Genomic DNA, 16026 nt, shown 5'->3' with positions numbered 1-16026 from the left:
TACGGTATTATTCATTTATATATATTCTTAATATTTTTGTTTATAATTCTTTGAAAAGATGCTCTGGTTGTGCTTTGAATAGTGGAACTTTGCACGGGTTTGACAGACTCTCTGACAGACTCTTTGGGTCTTTCTTTTCAACGAAGTTTCTTCTCATCACGTTACAAGTCTTTCGACACAGACAAGATTAAAGCCTCATCTCTTCGGCTCTTGGCCCTTTAGCTAAAAGATTATGCCTTGTACCTTTGTACATGTACAAACTTTTGGTCTCTATGCCACTAACCTCCTTGTCTTTTACATGAAGTTGGGTTTACAAAGTATGTGTGATTTGGATGGAGGATTTTCTTAATCTAGGTCTAGATCTAGGTCCCAATTCATATATACTTCTCAGTTATATATAATTAACTAACCGGAAGAGCAAGGCACTTTTAACTCATATGGTTAAAAGTATTTACATTAACTTCTTAGGCTCAATTCTCGTCTCTGTCAATATCGTTTATATTAAAAATATATATTAAAGTTAGATATGTATGGTTGAGTGAGACGAGATGCATGTAGTACATGAATCTCTGCCATCGCATTTTCTCTTTCTCTCATGCCTCGTGGTCTTTCTTGTCCTCTCTTAAGCAAAGACAAAAATAATTCAACAAAAGAAAGAAACAAGATAATAACTTGCTAGCTAGAAGACTACTTATTGCATTCGTTGGCAAAAAAGAAAAGGAAAAATCCCTTTCAGGAAATTTTTGTTGTTGTTATATGTAGCCTCACACAGGTTAACAAGAATTTTCAGGCTGATGGCTTTCTAAACTTTTGGAAACATATATGTGTTGTTACAAGTCTACACAAATTATATGACTTGAGTAAGGAATTTGTAGCTTATTTGATTAAGAGCATTTATTCGTGTACCCGATTATAGGTTCGATTCTTCTCCCTTATCGCTTGTATTACAAAAAGGTTATGAGTTTAAAAATTAATGATTAATGTATATAAAAATATAATTTAAGTACTGGTCCAATAGATTTTCTCCACTTGTAGGTCAACTTGTGTGCTTTACAGTGTAGTGTATATGATATTTTTATTTATCCATGGAAAGGTGTAGACTTTTCAAACATCCACTGAGAATTAATTTGAAATTGATTTGGCATTCAGTTTCTAGTTGTGAAAATTAAAGACTGAAAAAGAAACAGATCGATTGGGTGCAATAGGGGGACAACCGTCCTTGGAAGCTATTACTATTACATCTCTAACTTAAGACATACAGCTGGAAATGGTCCTCCCAATCTCATTGTTTTTTTTTAATGAGAAATTATATGATTGCATTTATAATTCAGCCAAAAAAGATACTAACCACAAATAGTCAATACAAACTAGCCACAAAAGGGCCATTACATTCTGATAATAGAGCGGTCTAATATCAAAATTAAGGTAATTTGGTGCGTCTCCACTAATGATCAGGCATGATCGAAGAAACTTTGGCATAGACATCCCAACTAATATTGCAAACTTAGAATAATAAAAAGAGATAAAGTTTGAAAAAATCAAGTCATAACAATACAAATAAAACTCTCACAAATGAGAGATGAAAAGCTCTCACAAAGGAGAGATGAAAAACTCTCACAAAAGGAGAGGTGAAAACTACATAGAGAACCCGAAGAGTCTCTACAACTTATTCCAAATATAAAGAAATTGCAAAAAAAATGGTGGTGGAGATCCGATGCCGAAATGTATGTGAAGATCCGACGCTGAGTCGCAGCCGCCTATAATGGTTGGATGATAACAAAACTAAGACAAATAGGGAAAACTCTGTGTCTCTGAAAATGGGGAAAGAGGTGAAAGGAGGAAGCCATTGTTCTTCCCCCCCTCATCGTTTTAATTGTAAAGATGATAATATTTTTTTCACCAATTTTTTTATAGATTGTCAAAGCCTTGGTATGTAGTTAAGGAAATATTTTTTCTCACAGCTTTTAAAGTTAACTATGATTATGTCTATGGATATGTATCAAGTATTAAGAAAGATGGTGGTGAGAATACATATTGGATTAAAGTAGTGAGCAAAAAATGCTCATGTATATGTAAACCCATCCCTTCTTCGTTTCTTTATTTTCTTTTAAGAAGTAGTTGTCTTCTTCAATGGGAAAATTGTCCATCTTATGAGCTTTTATAATAAGGAGTTTAGAGTAAGAAGCTTATTTGAGGAGTTCAATTCCACCATCAAACAATTTAAATTTTTTAAGTCTATTGATTTCCTCACTACTAGTAATACCGATATTGTTCTCAATTTAACCACATATAAAGGCCAGTAGATGTGAGATTTTATCACAAAAAGCTTCGGTGAAATAAGTAATGGAACCACTCATAATATATTGTATTTATTTTGTTAATTTTTCAATGTATGACTTTTTATGCGAGGACTAAGAGCCATTCCAGCAAAGAGCCCAAGCCCGAGCTGGGAGTGAGACCTATGAAGACGAGCTGGCTCAAAGGCCAGTTTCGCCCGAGCTGGAGCCTGAGGGTTGATGACGTTAGACTGTCCTAACCCCCCCTTGCCACCCATTGCCATGACAAGGGTCAAATGAGTGGAGTTGCTCTAAAACACTTAAACCATAAAAGGAGATATAAACGTTCATGATTTATATATTTCACAAATGATGAAGTACAAACAAAAATAAACAATTGTTAATTAACTCGACTTAGAAGCTATCACTCAACTCAAAAATCATTAACCAACTAAATTTTTTAATGATATTATATTAGATTTCTTCCAGCATCTGAATCCCCGAAATGGAAGATATGACACTGTATATGTAACTGTCATATCACATGCATCTATTACATGTATATAATTTGTAGGAAACTAAAACTATTGGTCAAAATTAGGCCTGATTAAAATTGTTATTTTATCAAACTTATTTGTTTCTTATTGCACTACAACTTACAATATTATTATTACATAACAGGAATTTATTTCAATTCCAAAAATTGGTTCCGTTTTATTTTAAAATTAAACATTCACTTATCTTAGAGTTATTATCCGTATAAATAATTTAGTATTTTTTCAATTCGTATATATATTGCCTTTAAATCTATGAAAATTTTTATAAAAAAAAAGTATATTTGTCTTTTTCATATTTACGTAGTTGTCTCAGTTTTTTGGTATAAGATAGTGAAATGTACTCGAACTACAATTTCATATAATAATGCAAAGTTCTCTTTGGTTCCTTGCCGACACACCCCTTGGCAAATTGTTAACTACACTACACTGATCAAGCTTAAACATCATGCGTTTTTTCACACATTAAACAAAGATTATGATCAGGGTGCTTAGCTATCATTAAAAATAAAACACGACGTGATTATGATTTGTGATGATTCGAGTACACAACTTTTAATACTAGGACAACATGGATACTGTGTAACCATGTAGATCGCTGAATTATGGTTTTTCTAAATCTTTTTTGGATGCAATGGAGGGTGTGGCCGTGACAGCACTTCTTCGGGTGGTGATGATAGGGTTCGTTTAGACTCATAGGTTGCTTTAGGATTTAGGTTATGTTGGGTATGTAGCCTAGTAGTTTTAGTACGGCTTTTGTCCGTTTTAACATGTTATTTGTTGCTCTCTAGAGATTGATACTTTTGATGTCTTGTTGATGTGCTTTATTGTAACGTTGAAAGTTTACCTTTGATCAAACATGGATACTGTAGAGGGCTTTTTATTAATCATTTCATAACTTAAGCTAATGGGATCAACAAAATTTAGACGTATTGTCGTTACGCAAGAAGAATATAACAAGTGAAGAAATAAGAAAATTTTCTCAAAATCGGTAGTTCTAAAGGAGGGCTCATGAAAAGCAGCCCGACCTTCATCGAGTTAGATTTTGATACCATGGATAAAATAAAAGTAATAAAATGTTTTGGGTTTTGGGTTTTGGGAAAAAGAAAGAAAAAAAAAAGTTGATGAACAGTCCTTTTCTTCATTCTTGATCATAGTTATCTTTTAGCATATATCACGTGTTAAAGAGCATACAAATAGGGGGCCTGGCTGGCCTAGTCATTGGCATCTCTAATCTCTAATTGCTCTTTAGCATTTGGAGCTTTATACATTGTTTGCCATCAAAAGCTCCATAAAGAAAGAAAGGTCATGGCAAATCATGAAGAGAAAAAAAAGAGCTTAGTTGTCCTCAACTCAAGTATCGCGGAATTTATGCCAATCAAAAGAGGGAAAAAAAGTACATATAAAAAATTCACTGTAGAAAAGGAGAAAGTTTCGTATCTTACCCTACATTACTAAATCAATTTTATTTTTCAGCAACTAAAAAAATATTGCGTGAGAATAACACCATGTCCAATTGTTGCAGTTTAGGCAAGCAGTTTTTCATAATAATTATTGTATCGATTACAAAATGCTACGGTAGTATGATCACGTGGTACATCTTGTACACGTGTTATAATATAATGATATCATTCTCTAAAAAAGGAGAAAATAAACAATACCGTCTATCTATATTATAGCACGTGTACAAAATATACTACTTGACTATACTACCGTAGTATGCTATAATTCTCATTAAGGAATAGTAGCCGAATAAGCACAAGATTTTACATTTCATCATAATCTTTTGTCGTACCACTTTCTACTTCTAGGCAGGGCCTTACCAAACCAAGATGAGCACGAGATAACCATAGTTAATTTTTACTTTTAAATCTTTTTAAAACAAAATAATAAAGTAAAATAATAAATAAATTAAATTAAAAAACTCTCTCCTTCTCTCTCCTTCCTTCCCGACCCATCTCCAACAACCCTAAGCCACCATTCCCCTGTAACAACCCAGCCACCGTTCCCTCCCCCACCCACCTTGTTCACCCTCATCGTCCCAGTTTGCCTTTAAGCGCAAAAAAGTAGGGCCCGAAGACTGACTTACGAGGAAGAAGAGTTGCATAGCTTACAGAAACGAAATTCCCAAAATAAAATTAACTGTGGTTATCTCTATGGACCCAAAATAAAGGGACCCAAAAGAAAATGTATTTTATCCACTTCGTAATAATGATGAATGACAATGAACAAAATATGAAAGAGGAAAGAGTTTGACTGCGAAAAGATTCTCCCCTCAGATCTGCAAGTTGATAGGAGAGGAAAGTTAATACAAGTATTCATTGTAAGTAAGGGGATTTCTAACCCACATAGGAAAATGTGAAAGGTATATCCTACTGGCAAAGGACACATTCTAACACCAGAGCAAGCTACCACTCAAACTTCACTCATTATATATAAAAACAACCCCCCTCCTCCCTTCCCAACTCCATCCAAACCCATCTCTTCCTCTTCCCCAATCATCCCATTCTCTCCAAAATGACCAGAATCAAAGACTTCTTGGCCAAAATGTCTGATTCAGGCAAACAAATATCCATCTCCAAGAAAAACAAGAAGCAACTCTTCATAGCCCTTGTCGCAGCAATCCTACTAGTTGGCGCTCTAATCGGCATTGCCACCGGAGTAAAGTCCCAAAACAAAAACTCCGGCGATGACAGCGAGGCCTCCGCCGCCTCCCACGCTATACTTAAAAGCTCATGCAGCTCCACCCTCTACCCTGACCTCTGCTTCTCCACGCTCGCCGCCCCCGGAGCCGCCAAGAAAGTTTCGAGCCAGAAGGATGTCATAGAATTGTCCTTGAACATCACGACCACAGCCGTGGAGCACAATTTCTTCGCTGTCAAGAAGCTTTTGAAGTTCAGAAAGAAGCTCACGAAGCGCGAGAAGGTTGCTCTCCATGACTGCTTGGAGAACATTGATGAGACCCTCGATGAGCTCCATGCTGCTGTTGCAGATCTCCATGAGTACCCTAATAAGAAGAAGTCTTTGACTCAGTATGCTGATGACCTCAAGACTCTCATCAGCTCCGCCATTACCAACCAGGAGACTTGCCTTGATGGGTTCTCTCATGACGACGCTGACAAAAAAGTTCGCAAAGTTTTGGAGAAGGGGCAGGTACATCATGATCCATCCTTCAATATTATTTCTGTGTTTTTTTTTTTTCGGAAAAAAAAATTGTAGAAGCGATAGTCTAAATTAATCTAATAATGATACAGGTACACGTAGAACAACTATGCAGCAATGCATTGGCTATGATCAGGAACATGACAGATAATGATATTGCAAATGCCAGCAAAATGAATGTGAACCGGAAGCTCAAGGAGGAAGTGGTGGAAGAGAAGGGGTGGCCGGAGTGGCTGTCGGTGGCGGACAGGCGGCTGTTGCAGTCGTCGACTGTGACGCCCAACGTGGTGGTGGCAGCAGACGGCAGCGGGAATTACAAGACGGTGTCAGAAGCGGTGGCTGCTGCCCCTGAGAAGAGCAGCACTAGATATGTGATCAGAATAAAGGCAGGGGTGTACAGAGAAAATGTGGATGTGCCTAAGAAAAAGACCAACATCATGTTTTTGGGAGACGGGAGGACCAGCACTATCATCACTGCAAGTAGAAACGTGGTGGATGGCAGCACAACTTTCAATTCTGCCACAGTTGGTAAGTCAAAATTTTGAATTTTGAATGTTCCTAACTATTTTTATTTATTTTATGTTTTTGATTTCTTCAACATATATTTGCATAGCGTGGGTGACAGGGTGTGGGATAGAGCTCCATAGATGATATGTTATGTCATGTAGGACTTTGCATAAATCATTGCATTTTCTGCCTACCATAAATCAAGCAAGGTGGTTGTTCACTTCAAAATGCATCTATTTCTCAAAATATGACCTACAAATTTTTAGACTTGATATAACATCGGTTTGGGAGCATTAATTTCGAGTTGGATGATCACATTTTGACATCTTATCTAATATCACCCAATGTGTATCGTCCATGCATTTAACTTGAGCGACCTCACATAGTAAGTAGAAGCTTCCAACTTTGCCTTAATAGTATAACCAGGGGTGTATCACAATGGTTACAAGGACGAGTTAGGGCCAACTGTAAACTCAAAGGTCAGCTATTCGAATCCCATTGTTGTTGTGCGAGTTCCTGATTTACTAGCACTCACATTGTGGGGCCGGGGTTCACCCGACAGGGATGGGTCCCTACCTTGAAGGGTACCTCGATATAAAAGATAAAAAAAGTATAGCCAGTCATTAAACCAAAACCAAAACTAATCGTTATTGCAAGGAGAAGCCTTATCTCTTACTAACATTATGGTTACCGTTGCAGATCCTAGACTAACTTGTATTGTAACCTCTCTTTCCTCAAATAAACTTGATAGATATGAACTTGTTAGATGTACTTCTTGAGAATTGTGTGGTGTTAATGAAAATGAGGAAACAGATAGACTGATGTTTTTGTCGTGTCGTCCAGCTAGTTTCCATTCATTCGTTGGTTTTTTTTTTAATAATAATGTTTTTGTTAGGTTCATAAACAAAAAGAACGAAAAAAAGAAAGAAATAATTTCTCCTAAAATAGGTTTCTAAATTTCAGATATATGTCATTTGCTGCAATTTGAAATGTTTCTCTCGTCATGTCTATGTCTGTATTTGATGCATGGTTTGTGTGGTTCACATCTAGGCCCAGGCCCCTTTCTCTTTCAACTTTTTGTGCTTAATATGACTTTTTCATGCCCTTTTAGTCTCTTTTTAATAAATAAATCTAACCCAAGACATTTTGTCTCATTTTTTTGTTCGCATATCCTCCTAGTAGGATCCTTCTCAGATGCTTCCTTCTACTTTGTTTTTTTTAAATGTTGCTTCCATCAATCATGGTGAATTTAAGTCCTAAATTAAGGCTTCAAACTCAAATTAATGTTAGCTAACTCACCGACACTCAATTTTAGGCCATAATCTTTGACTGATCACTTAACCTGTCTCTGTTTCGTGTGGACATCAGCACAAGCCACCATCTGTCACCCAAGTGACCCTTCACCCGAGCCTTTTAATTTCTTTTTTGAAATATAAGCAATTGGGGAGGAGAATTTACACAAATATTCATTGGGTGTCTCGAGATTTCGAACCTCTTCTTATATAAGTGCAGGTGAAAGAACTAAACCAACCGAGTTATACTATTGACACCCTCCTTTTCAATTTTACTACTTAAAAAAAGAGTTATTTTTTAAAAGAAACAATCCTTTTCGAATTTGGAGAAATATAGATAATGTTGGATGTGACACCAGCTGAAAAATTTATTTATTTTCACATGGGGCACATGTGTCATGGTTGTAGAAACTAGTCGTATCATTTTGCATTATCTTGCTTTTTCTCCTTTGTCTATATTATCTTTTTCTTTTTCTTATTTTTGGGGTGCTGAGAGCTGTTTTTGATTGTTTCAACCTTTGAAAACACATGCATGCACGCTCCAGGTCCATGTACTTGTTTTGGCTGTTTGCTTGTTTTCTAGCTGAGTCATTGATGATTGCTGTCCCCATTTACCAGAGCAATTGTCAGCCATTAAATCAGACCACAGATTTTCTTTCTTTTGCACGCCACTCATCCACGTTGCTAGATTATGTTCACAGATTAAATGGAGCACATGGGTTTCATTAATTTGTTTGGAAACCGTTAATCTAATAGTGTGACAACATAACACATCAGATATCTGAATTAGACTCGTTTACGAATAATTCTTTATGTTTGCAGCTGCGGTTGGGGAAAAATTCCTAGCCCGGGACATAACCTTCCAAAACACAGCTGGTCCATCAAAGCACCAAGCTGTTGCCCTGAGAGTCGGGTCTGATCTCTCAGCATTCTACCGCGTTGACATTCTTGCATACCAAGACTCACTCTACGTTCACTCGAATCGCCAATTTTTCGAAGGCTGCTTAGTAGCAGGAACAGTTGATTTCATTTTTGGCAATGCTGCTGTTGTGCTACAAAACTGTGACATCCATGCAAGGAAACCCAATTCGGGCCAGAAAAACATGGTGACAGCCCAGGGCCGAACCGACCCAAACCAAAACACCGGCATTGTGATCCAAAAATCCAGAATTGGAGCCACTTCTGACCTGCAAGCTGTAAAGGGCAGCTTCAAAACATTCTTGGGGAGGCCATGGAAGGAATATTCAAGGACTGTGATCATGCAATCTAGCATAAGTGATATAATCGACCCAGCTGGGTGGCATGAGTGGAGTGGCACATTTGCCCTCGACACATTGTTTTATGGAGAGTATGCTAACACTGGGGCTGGTGCTGGGACTTCAAAAAGGGTGACCTGGAAGGGCTTTAAGGTAATTACAAGTGCCACTGAGGCTCAGACTTTCACACCTGGCAGCTTCATTGCTGGTGGTAGCTGGTTGAGTTCAACTGGTTTCCCATTTTCTCTTGGTTTGTAATTAATTATTAAGCATGTTTTAGTTGGGTGCTGTATTCTTGTAATTGTAGCTAAGCTGGTGTTGGTTGAGTGTGTTGTCCGGCCTTGATTGTAGCATCACTTCAACTCCATATGTTAGTAATTAATAAGAGCATCTTATATGTTGCCAAGAAATTATGAGCAATGTTGTGCAAAGTTCTTGATGTAGATTTATATTGGGGTTGATACAATTTGGATTGGATTGACATTGTCTTCAAAATTATAGTTAGTTATAATAGAACAGTTTGATTCGGTTTGATTTTAAAAAAACCACGTAAGAAATTGATCTAAACTGAAACAATATTGGACGGTTTGGTTTGGGCAATTTAGGCACAAGCCCAATCTTTTTTATACACGTGACCGATAATGCTTAATTTAGGCCCGATTTATATAAGCTCAAAGATCGTAACTGAACCAAATCATTACAATTTAAATTAATTCTGGACTGTTGATTTTTATTGTGGTCAAAGTCGAACCAAATCGGCTAACATGTCGTACATTCCAGTCCAAATAAACCATTTGGGCTATGCAGTCCCATGGTGCCTCATTAGGCAAATTGAGTTGCTCATGGGCTAGACTTTTGGTTATAGTTTAGGGTTTCACATTGTGAATTTGATGGGCGTGCACATGGATTTGGTGCAACAACACAAGGGGAATAAATACTACTGTTTTAAGAATCCCAACCTTTCACATCACATAATATCTGAAGGTTTTTGGGAGGGTCTGTAGAAGCTTGCGTATTCCTCCAGACTCAAGCATTTGCACTGGCCAGCTTGTCCGTTTCATTGTCCAACTTACTACATGGGGAGAAATAATTGCCAAGCATCCAATTTGTCATTTTTGTAAAAGTGTGCACTTATTGGTATTTGGCAAGCATCTTTTGTAATTTTTGTTTGTTCGGATTGATTAATGGTATATCTCTTCTCAACGTTAGAAGAGTTCGCAAGTCGAGTCGTCGTCACATAAGCCGCTGCCAAGTTTCAGCCGTCTTCTAGCACTAGAGCTTTGTTTTGTTTTGGGCCTTTTAGCCGTTTTGGTTTATCTTTTCTTGTACCATCATTTAGAAAAATAAAATTGTCAACGGGAAAACATGTCGTTTGTTTGAAAAGAAAAGGAAAAGGGTCAGATCAGATTACTGGAATTTGAAATGTAGAAACTGGGCCTAGTGGAGCAATTGCCGGCTTCAAGTGTTATGTGTGGCCTTTCACATCAGCACATGGCATTGCCGTATATTAGTAATATGCCACTATCCCCCACCCAAAAAGAAAATAGGGGAAGAAAAAACAACAAAAAGAGGGGAAGAGGAAAGGAAATTGAGAATGAGTCCAATTGAAAAGGAACAAATAAATTGCCAAGTGTTAATGTCTCAAGCTAGCAGTGTTTGTGCTAATATGTGGCAAGCCAAGGCAAGACATGTTCAGATTGTTGTTTCAAAATGTTCTAGAAAACGATGTCTATTCAAAATTTTCCATTTATGAGATTTGAAATCAGGAATCTCTCGTTTGACAAAATAAATGCGTCATTGTAAACTTTTGGTATGTTTGAAATAGAATGGAAATGATCGTTCGATGAATAAAACAGAACAAAAGATGTACTACCATATTGCAACGGCTTCCCAATACCAATTATGAAATGCAGAGCCTCTCATGTTGGTACTAGTTGAAAATGTCTACACCATATAATATATTTCTGAACTTGTGATCAAAATAAAAATAAAAATAAAACCCCTTTCTTTAATTTTTTGCATTAAAAAAAAAATAGTGTATGCATGACATGTTGTGGTACATGGGAATGAACGAAGAATAAGTTCAATGGGGTTCACTCGTTTTGCCTGGTGGTGTTGAGGCAGCAGAAACAGCAGAACCCATTTAACAATTTGATTTGATTTTGATTGGTCCATTTGGCAGCTGGTTGTTGTTTCATAGGTAGGAGATTACGTGAAATTTTGAGCTAATTATATTTGACCAAAAACAAAAAATAAACCAAATTATGTCCAGCTGGATCCATCCTCATCATCTACCTACAGTCTCTCACTAAAACCGTGTATGCCCAGTGCAACATATGCTTATCAATTCAACTCCATCTCCACCGTCCATTCATCCAAAATATTCAAATAATAACTCAAAATTGATTTGCCCTTCTAATTTGGCTCATAATCTTTTTTTTAATGAACCGTGATTACTGGCTTTCAATGTAAACACCTTCTGGAAATGGTAAATCAATTGTGATCATATCAGATTTCCCATCCGATCAAATCATGATCTTCATCCTAAGAAATAATAAAACCATAAAGTTATTCTAACTTTAGCTAACTAATAAACTTAACAATCTCTCGTGGAAATAGACTTCCTTGTCCCGTATTTCTTACTTCTCATTTTGATCTCTCTCATTACGTAAATAGGCAAGTTAATTCCCACAATTGCGAGGAGACAAACAGAAAGAATGAGTTAATAAACGTAGTACATGCAAATTCATTTCCATGCTTTGTGAGGATTCGTGTGTATAATTTTATTATATAAAGCCGACTCTTAGTTTTTGAATTATATTCTTACCGACTCTTTAGTAGTAATTTAATCTAATGATGTTTTTTTTGGAAAAAAGAAGAAAACCTCATACAATTTAGAAAGTAAAAATATACATAATTTAGATAGGTCGAATATTAGATACGTGTATTATATTTGATTCACTCATAAATAATTATGTCCTGGTTGAAAATATAGATAGGTTGTACAGATGGTAACGGATTAGGTGCATAGGTAAAAGGAATTACATTCTCCAATAGCAATGGTCACCCAAGTTCCTATCTATATGTATAGATAGGAATGCCCATCTGTCCAATGGCAATACCAATTGAGTTTAACACAATCAAGTAAACAATGATTAAATATTTTGTTGTCACTTTTGATTTGGATTTTGATAAATTTTTTAGGTAAATTGATAGTCCATTGATGATTAATTTGGCTAAATACTTTTTTTAGGTGACTAAATTAAAATTTCATGTAAAATTCAGTGCTCGAAGATATTTAACCCAATGAACAAATATTGATTGAACTGATTCCAAGGGGCAATTTAAAGCAAAGATTACATTGTTTATTGGAAAAAACATCATGGATCACAATCAAATATATAATTAATTAAAATTCTTAAGCAAGAAGCATCAAGGAAAGGTCTTTTCCATCTCTCTATTTTGCCTCACTTTTATAAAAGGGGGAACCAAAAACATCTCAACACACCCACACTTTGTCCAAAAGCATCCCCAAATCTCAGCTTCCTTGAGCAAAACCCATCAAACCAAACGCAGAGCAAAACACAGAAGAAGAAGAAGGACAGCAAAAATGGACTCTATGAAGTCCTTCAAGGGCTATGGCAAAGTGGACGAGCTCGAAGAACAAGCCTTCCGGCGGAAGGCACGCAAGCGTGTCATCATCCTCACTGTCTCCACCATTGTTCTGTTGGCGGTGATCATCGGCGCCGTCGCCGGAGTATTGATACACAAGCGGAGCAACTCGTCGTCTCCCACTCCCAACTCGGCCCCCACGACTGAGTTGACTCCATCCGCTTCACTCAAGGCCGTTTGCGACGTGACCCAGTACCCGAATTCGTGTTTCTCGAGCATCTCTTCGCTCGAGACCTCGAACACCACCGACCCAGAAGTGATTTTCAAGCTCTCTCTGCACGTCGCCATTAACGCGGCCTCGAAGCTTGCTGGGTTGCCTTCCAAATTCAGACGGCAAGCTGCTAATGACACCCGTCTGAATGGAACTCTGAGCGTATGCGAGAGCCTATTTGAAGATGTAGTTGACCGGCTCAACGACTCGCTGTCCTCCATGGATGTGAACCAGGGCGAGAAGCTACTGTCCGCTGCCAAAATCGACGACCTCAAGACCTGGCTCAGCACTACCTTGACTGACCAAGAGACTTGTTTGGACTCTCTGCAAGATCTCAACTCAACCCTTGTTCAGGAATTCAAGGTCGCGATGCAGAATTCGACTGAATTCTCCAGCAACAGCTTGGCCATTGTGGCTAAAATTCTGGGTCTGCTGACGAATTTGAACATTCCCGTGCACAGGAGGTTGCTCGGTGTTGGAGGATCCGAGATGGGTTTTCCGGGTTGGGTTGGCCCTGGAGATAGGAGGCTGCTGGAGGACAACAACGTGACTGCTGCGCAAGTGATTGTGGCCAAGGATGGGACTGGGCTCTTCAAGACGATTAAAGAGGCTGTGGAGGCTGTGCCCAAGAAGAGCACAACCAGGTTTGTGATTCATGTGAAGGAAGGGGTTTATAATGAGAATGTGTTGATGGACAAGAGCAAGTGGAATGTGATGATGGTTGGAGATGGCAAGGATAAGAACCATTGTTAATGGCAGCTTGAACTTTGTGGATGGCACCCCCACCTTCTCCACAGCCACTTTTGGTAACAATTCTTACTTACCACCTTCAATTTGATCTTCTGTTAATTTGGTTTTTTAATTTGTTCTGTCATTTATTGTTCATTTCAGTTTGATTTCATTCTTGCTGTGATATAGAACAATGACACTAGCAGTGAGGAGAGACAAAGGCATTTTATGCGTATCAGAAACACTAGAACACTAGTTAGCTAGGCTGTCTTCCAAGTATCAAGCCATTTTAACATGGCTGTTGTTGGTTACCAATTCATCTTAGTTTCTTTCCCTGTAGAGAGAACTGAAGGAAATCCCATGTGGGAATGTGCCATGTGAAACCTTCAGGTTGGAGCTAGGAAGGAAACCATAGACATTAGACACCAAGTTGCCTTTCTGAATTTGATGATATTGGTATGATAGGGTTAATTAGTAACCAGCCACATGGTTTATGCATCTTAATGTTAACTCTCACCTAAAAATTAGATATCCTCTTCTTCTACTGCTGTTATTGTTTTGTTCTTTTTATTTTTTATTTCTATGAAAAGATCAATGCTGCTTTGAATACCATTAAAATAGATTGGATATCTGGGTGATGTGTGGACGGTTGATGTCCCCACCATGTGCATGTCTGGATTATGCTTTATATATTGCTTCTTGTTTATATGGTTGACCCATTTGTTCCATATTTAATGTACATTACAAGTTAAGTATAGCAAAGGCCTGCTTGACCCGAAATGCAAGTGTTGTCCTCTATCCTGCATGACGCATGTGGTGGATGAGCTGACTTTTTCTTATTGATTGCCTGATTTTATGTTATGTTGATGAATATTTGCATGTCATGCGCTCATGTTGCATAGCACTTAATTCCTTCCATTGTAGAGAGAAAAAAAGAAGAAGGGAAGTTTGGTACAGAAGTAATTGTGTTAGATTTCAAGTTCTCAGACTCAGAGACTTTTGTTTTGATTCAAACTGTTAGAACTTTTTAACATTCAAGCTTACATATCAAGTATTTGAATTCTTACTGTGACTACCTATTGGATCACCAGCCGTAGCAGGAAAAGGCTTCATTGCAAAAGACATGGGGTTTATCAACTCTGCAGGACCAGCAAAGCACCAAGCAGTAGCATTCCGCTCTGGCTCCGACCTCTCGGTATACTACAAATGCTCCTTTTCTGGTTACCAAGACACCCTCTATGCACATTCCAATCGACAATTCTATCGCGAATGCGACATCATTGGCACCATAGACTTCATTTTTGGCAATGCTGCTGTGGTATTCCAGAACTGTAACATTATGCCGAGGCAGCCTATGTCAAACCAGTTCAACACCATCACAGCTCAAGGCAAAAAGGACCCAAATCAGAACACTGGCATGTCAATCCAAAAGTGCAAAATCTCTGCTCTAGATGCTGCTAATCTCACGGCTCCAACATATCTGGGTAGGCCTTGGAAAGAGTTTTCCACTACAGTCTTCATGCAGTCTGATATTGGGTCATTCTTGAACCCAAAGGGCTGGATAGAATGGGTTTCCAATGTTGAACCGCCCAACACTATATATTATGCAGAGTACCAAAACAGTGGGCCTGGATCAAGTGTGGATCAAAGGGTTAAATGGGCTGGTTATAAGCCTTCTCTGACAGATACGGACGCAGCCAAGTTCACGGTGGAGTCATTGATCCAAGGCGGTGATTGGTTGCCAGCAGCTAATGTGGATTTTGACTCATCCTTGTGATCCAAGAAATCAAAAGACTGGGTTGAGGCATAGCTATAATGAAATTGTTCAGAAATTAAAATCGTCTAGAAAGAATGCTTTAATATTTTCTCTTTGTAACATTTCAGTTGGTAGCCTGCATGACACAAATCTGTGGCACGTTTGTGTGTGTCCCGTTCTCTTTCACCCTTCTTTTCCAATTCCCCCTGGAAAAATCATGTACTTAAATTCTTTTTGTCACACTTAAAAATACGTCAAAAGTTCTGATCATGAATGAGTTGAACATAGTTTGCAGAGTAAATTCTTGTTCTCTCTCATTTCAGCATCTAGAAAATCAGTTGTTTTCAATGAGAAAGTTAGTGCACATGAGGAGTTAGATGAACAACTTAAAAAGATTTGATGCGGGGGTGACAAAAGAGGATAGGTAGGTGGTCATGTGGGAATGGTTACGAATCTCTCTTTTTCCTTGCAGGACTCTGATCTTAAGTTGTTGGGTATATTATTACCTTTTCTTGGTGAATAAGTTTGTGGATATTTACATTGCTTGGTACAAAAGTTAATTTTTATTTTAACCAAAACTAAACTTATCAACCAAAACAAACAAACAAAAG

At 37.8% G+C, this 16026-nt stretch overlaps 2 protein-coding genes across 2 annotated transcripts; both read left to right on the top strand.

Annotated features, from left to right (window-relative positions):
* The first annotated feature begins 5293 nt into the window (after positions 1–5293).
* PME2 (pectin methylesterase 2) lies at positions 5294–9457 on the top strand. Its single transcript, XM_008229883.3, has 3 exons — positions 5294–5983; positions 6085–6520; positions 8614–9457. Exons 1-3 carry the CDS (start codon positions 5348–5350, stop codon positions 9303–9305), a joined length of 1764 nt encoding a protein of 587 aa, XP_008228105.2. The 5' UTR covers positions 5294–5347; the 3' UTR covers positions 9306–9457.
* Positions 9458–12509: 3052 nt separating this feature from the next.
* Positions 12510–15716, top strand: PME1 (pectin methylesterase 1). Its single transcript, XM_008229884.2, is given in 3 exon segments — positions 12510–13671; positions 13673–13736; positions 14751–15716. Coding segments are annotated over 3 exon segments (1764 nt in total). The 5' UTR covers positions 12510–12657; the 3' UTR covers positions 15437–15716.
* Positions 15717–16026: the final 310 nt, after the last annotated feature.

The sequence above is a fragment of the Prunus mume genome, linkage group LG4 (genome assembly GCF_029339155.1).
Source record: "Prunus mume cultivar Tortuosa linkage group LG4, ASM2933915v1, whole genome shotgun sequence".
Taxonomy (NCBI): domain Eukaryota; kingdom Viridiplantae; phylum Streptophyta; class Magnoliopsida; order Rosales; family Rosaceae; genus Prunus; species Prunus mume.
This window is presented reverse-complemented; position numbering and strand designations above follow the sequence as displayed.